Source organism: Gavialis gangeticus, unplaced genomic scaffold (genome assembly GCF_001723915.1).
Source record: "Gavialis gangeticus isolate Ggan-Ray unplaced genomic scaffold, GavGan_comp1, whole genome shotgun sequence".
Classification (NCBI taxonomy): domain Eukaryota; kingdom Metazoa; phylum Chordata; order Crocodylia; family Gavialidae; genus Gavialis; species Gavialis gangeticus.
The window spans coordinates 47,837,899-47,843,269 of NW_017729006.1; the positions used below are offsets into that span (position 1 = coordinate 47,837,899).

Here is a 5,371-nt window from a genome sequence, read left to right on the forward strand (position 1 = left end):
CCTGCATCTTCCCTCTACACAAGGATACGGAGCTCTGTTTCTATACCCCTTGACTTCAATCTCTTTAATAAGCCATTTCTCCCTTGCTACCATTGTGTGAGTGCATGAGTCAAACTGTGGCCTGTTATCAATGCAAGTCACTTCCAGGGCTCCATGTCTTGAGAAGATGGACTTCATATGATTAACAACACTGTTGGAGGAAAACATTTCAAACCCAGCCAGCTCAAAATACAGGAGTAATAGTTGGACAAAAGAAGTGCCACAGACTTTTCAGGTGAAATGTCTCAGGTCTTACCTTTTGCCAAGGGCATCCAGGAAAACTGATGGCATGAGCAGTTCATGCTAATTGCTCTGCTCTTGCAGACACTGTGTGCAAAGGACAAGATCTTCCAGTTGAAATCAATGACCAGGCCTCCAGATGGCTTGGCAAGTGCCTTTGGTAATGCCTTGATGTCCATAATGCAGCTTATGGAGATTTTCAGCCTGCATGCTTAGTGGGATAATGTACACAATATCCCTTCATCAACAGTCCATCTTGCAGCACACTTTCATGTGAGTGCTCCCAATACAACCTGCTCTCATGGCTCACATGGTGTCTGAGCAGCCAACTCTGCTGGCAGTACAGGTTTCACTCACTTTCTGCTGTACATGCGTTCCTGGAAAACGGTGAGTAACTTGAATACACATAAACAGAACCCACTTTACAATGTAACAAATAGGAATACGTTCCAAGACCTCAACTGTACTGACCCCCAGACCCATTTCTACCACTTTTACAAGACAATGTTGGTACTCACCAACAGCAGACAGTATATACAAGCACAGGGTATTATCATAATGGGGATGACAACTACAGAAACATGTGTTGTAGACAACGAGCGAGGAGCACAGATCCACATAGGAGATTATATTTTGGTGTGCATCACTCCCACAATGCACCACACAAAGCAGCTAACTGTGGACGTCCGCCACACCGATTGCATAAGAGTGAATTTACCTTGCAATAATGAATTTTTGGTATAAAAAGGGTTATTGCGGAAGAGTGAATTAGCACATACAGAACCCACATAAAGTGAGGCAAACCTGTACCTAATAAGCTTGTGAATCATTTGATCAGCCTGCTGTGTGCACCAGATTTCCAGCAGCACTTGACCTGTTCCTGGTAATGAAGTCATGACCTGCTGTAGCCATTTCTTCTATCAGTTTTTGATCACCTGACTCAGGCAAATGGCTTCTTGATAACATGTCTGCCACAAAAAAGTTTAAGAGGAGTGTGGTGGATCATAAAGGAGCATCTTTCCATAGAGATCTTAATTTTTGGTAGGTATGGCACAAAATCATCAAGATATTACACTGAAAATACAGATGCTTTGCCACTGATTCTCTGGATACAGTGAGGCCTGTGATAAAATCTTGAAAGCATTCACACACTTAAGCAATTGCCAGAGTCTTCCTATATCCATACTTTAATTTTTAGTGTGTCAAGCAGTGTTCACAAATGCATAAGCTACTGGTCTCATCTCACTATCATTCTGTTTCTGAAGCAGGACCATTCCTAATCCCAAAGAGGATGTGCCAGTGAAGACAATGGTCCGTTTGCTTGGCCTCACAATGGTTCCCATGTCTACTCTGTATTAGAATGTAATAAATCTTACAGAGGATGTGAAAAGTCAGCCTTTCTGGTTCAAACTTATCCAAGAAGCCGACTGTAGTCAGAGAATGCTTCAGTCCTGTAAGACTGACAGGCTTCGCCATTTCATAGATGGCCTGTACCTTGCTCTCATCAGTGTGTACACAAGCAATGGTGACTGCATGGCCCAGAAATGGGCACTGTCCTTTTCAAATTCACATTTACTCAGGTTTATGTTAGCTGTACCTTCCTGAAGTGCATGCAACACTCTACACAGGCAGCTGCAGATCTCTACAGTAGAATGGATGACTAGGATATTACCAAGATGATGGTTTTGGCTGCTTTATGCTCACTCTTTGTGATGTGGTTGCAATCATTCTGTTCAGAACAGCTGCTGTGCACTCAGCTCAACTGTTACTGCCTGACACCAGCTGACAAAGAAGCAATGACATAGTCAGTGTTGCTTATGGGTTTAGCACAGGGGAAGGCAATTATTTCAGGTGGAGGGCCAGTTACTGAGTTTTGGCAAGCTGTCGAGGGCCACATGGGTAGCCCCACCCCGCCTTGATAGGTGCCCTGCCCCCTGGCTGCCAAAAGTCCCGCCCCCTAGCCCCTGACCTTTGTCACCAGAAGTCCCTCCCCTTGCCCCCAGAAAAACTTCTTTCAGCAAGGGGTTTTGCCATCTCAAAACCAGAAAAATACCAAATGATATTCTAAAAATTGAACATCTACAACATTTATTAATTTGATTTCAAAAAATGTTTCTGACCTGATTTACATGTGTTTGTGTAGTGTACATTGAGGTGATTTGCACAATAGCTTAAAATTAAGTGTTAGTCTTATATGTTGTGGGGGGTAGGCATAGGTTTGTGCTGGGCTGTGGGTGTGTGGGTATTAGGGCTTCAACAGATTCCCTGAAAACAACTGGTATCTCCCTGAAATGATGTTTCAAGAGGGAATAAAATTATTGTCAAACTTAACAATAAGGCAGTATATGGCTTTACTTATTGAGTCATGAGATTGACAGACAATATTATATCTTCAGTTTGTGGCCCCACAAGATGCAGGCAGGTTAATTTGCTCTTCCTCTAGCTTGCTTTTCAATCCTGGTGCTTGTCTGAGTTTCTCAAATCTTGCCCTCTGCCTGATATGGTCCTCACCAGCCAAGAAGATGAACTGTTCTGGAGCCAGTATCTGATAGACAGGAGTCCCTGTGTCTACGGCCATAGTTAACACACGATCTCCTCTGTGAATCAGGCAGAACTCGCACTGAGCCCGGTCTCAGGGAACCTACTACAATCTCAGGACTGACACCATGTGATGTTTGCTACAGCGGACATTTTCCCAAGATGCTTAAGAGACAGAAATCCTGGAAAAGGTAATTAGGGAAAATCTGCCCACTAGAGATGAGAAGGTATATACTCAAAGCAATATGGGACTTTAGGTGAAAGAGAAGAGATTAGGAAAAGAGAATGATACCCTTCCTTTCCATCAGCCAGAGGAAGTCCTGTCATCATCATAGGATGTATAGACCCAAACAAAGGCTGGAACACCAGCACTCTCCCCATTCCCAGCAGGTAGGTGGAATGCTGAGCTTAGATGTATGGAATGACATGCATCAAAGCCACATCTTCTGCACAGATATCTTCACCACGTAGCAGACTATGAAACCAAGCTCTGACTTTCACATTCTTCTACATCTGCATCATCCAAGTTTTGCATGTTTTTCTTCTGTCCACTGTTCCCCAATGCAATTTTTCCCTACTGTCTTCTGTGCAGTATTGTAAGTTAATTTTATTATGCAATTATAAGTAGATTTCATGATCGATTATGACAGGGGTGGGCAAAATGGCGTAACTGGCCTATGGCCAGGCTACATTTTCTGGCAGCCCCAGTGGTGGCAACTCCTTCTGGCTGCTGCTGCTAGAGCCAGCCCCATTGCCCAGGGACCCTGGCCCATCTGTGCCACATTGACTGTGGGGACAGGACCTGTACAGGTAAGGTGCGCAGATGAGTGGCTGGGATGGGGCTATGGCTGGGAGCAAGACAAGCAGGCAGTGCCAGGGAGACCCAGGGATCTTGTGGCAGTGACAGTGCGGGGCTAGTGGCAGAGCCATATCTGCTCCCTGCATGCCCCTGCCTGCAGAACCAGGGCTCGGCACCAGCCCCGGCTCTACACTGTCACCGCCCCACATTCCCAGGGTCTCCATGAAGACCAGCCAGGAGCCAAGCGGGCAGGGTGAGCAGCTGGGTGGGAAGCTGCATCTGGGACCAGGATCTTGGGGCGGTGGCAGCATGGCCTGGTGCTGCAGCAAAAGTACGATATGCTCCCTACCTCTGGAAACCAATCCCATCATAGGAGTGTACGGGCAGCAGATCGCAGCTCTGCCCTGGCACTGGCCAGCTGCTGTCAACACCCCAAGATCCCAGGGTCTTCCCAGTCCCACCCACTTGTCTCACTTCTGGCTGCAGTCCCATTCCAGCCACCAGGGTACATACCCTGCCCACATGAGTCCCACCTGTGGCATGGGTGCAGGGCAGATGGGATGGAGTGCCCTGGCAGCAGGGCTGGGTCCAGCAGCAGCAGCCAGAAGGAGCCACAGCCACCGGGGCTGCCAGTACATGGAGTCCACAGTGGGCCATATTTTGTCCACCTCTGCATTGTGAGTTCCGCTGAGCAAGAGTCATTTTTCCCCATGTCTCTTAAAAGGAGAGTCATTCACCCCTATCTCTACCTTGCCTACCATGCCTTAAAATTTAACTTTCTGGAAAGATTTCCAATTACTAGTGCATTTGTCAGATGTGGTTAGTATCCCATGACTGAAGGGTTAAGCAGTCTATAGCCTTTGCTCCAGTTCATTGAGCCCACCCTAAAGTTATTGACCAGCCATCTTCTCCAGGCACTTGGAAACAGGGAACAGAATAGCCATGGGCAGATCTAGGATTTCAAAAGGAGGGATGTCACTACAGTGCCACCCTTTGTTGAGGGGTTGGGAAGAGCAGCCCACCAAAGGGGAGTGCCAGCTCTTTGCCCTAGGCCCAGACAGAGCCTCAGGCTTAGCTGCCCTTGAGGCACTCCACAGGAGTGGTAGGTAATGATTGATTTTCCAGAGTTGTCCTCAACCCCTTGTGCCTCTGCTGCCCACTTCTGCTTTACCTGAGTCTTACAGGCTTCTGCACCCTGGAGAGAGTAGGCAGAAGTGAGGTTATGGAATACTATACCAGCCACTGGAGAGTGACAATGGTGGCAGCAACATTACCTGCCACAGCTTGGGCTCTCTTCACTCCAGCTGCTGCTGCTGCAGTGCAGGTGTGGACTCCAGATGGGCAGTACTGTATCTGGTGAGGGATAGAGGAGAAACCAGTACATGAGCCGCAAGGACCTGGTACTGCAGGGGATGCTAAAACCCACGTAGGGGGAACCTTTCCCCCAGCCACAACAACCATAGCTCATACCTGTACCTGCACCATAGCAGCAGCACCTAGAGTGGAGGGAGCCCAAGCCCTTCCAGGTAACACTGTTGTTGCCACCCTCTGACAGTCAGCATAATATTCCTTCCTATCCCCGTCCTGCTCCGCTCAGGGCATGCTACACCTCTGCCTTGACACCTCACTGCCACAGATGCAACAGATTTGGAGAGTGTGGCGGGTGCAGAGATCCCACCTCAGGAACACAGCTGGGTATTCGTATCCTTCCGCTGTTTCCACCACGTGAGGCGGGCCAGTAGGGGGTGCTCCTGC

At 47.9% G+C, this 5,371-nt stretch overlaps 1 protein-coding gene across 2 annotated transcripts in view; it reads right to left on the bottom strand.

Annotated features, from left to right (window-relative positions):
- The window catches only part of TMEFF1 (transmembrane protein with EGF like and two follistatin like domains 1), a 300,669-nt gene that overhangs the window by 281,959 nt on the left and 13,339 nt on the right, over positions 1-5,371 (bottom strand). The window contains exon 1 of one of the 2 annotated variants that reach the window (XM_019509179.1): positions 4,891-5,092. The exons of the other annotated variant lie outside the window; for it this stretch is intronic. Within the exon in view, the coding sequence (XP_019364724.1) occupies positions 4,891-5,077 (187 nt within the window). The 5' untranslated portion in view covers positions 5,078-5,092. Of the gene's footprint in view, positions 1-4,890; positions 5,093-5,371 lie in introns of those variants that run through there. 2 annotated transcript variants of the gene reach the window in all.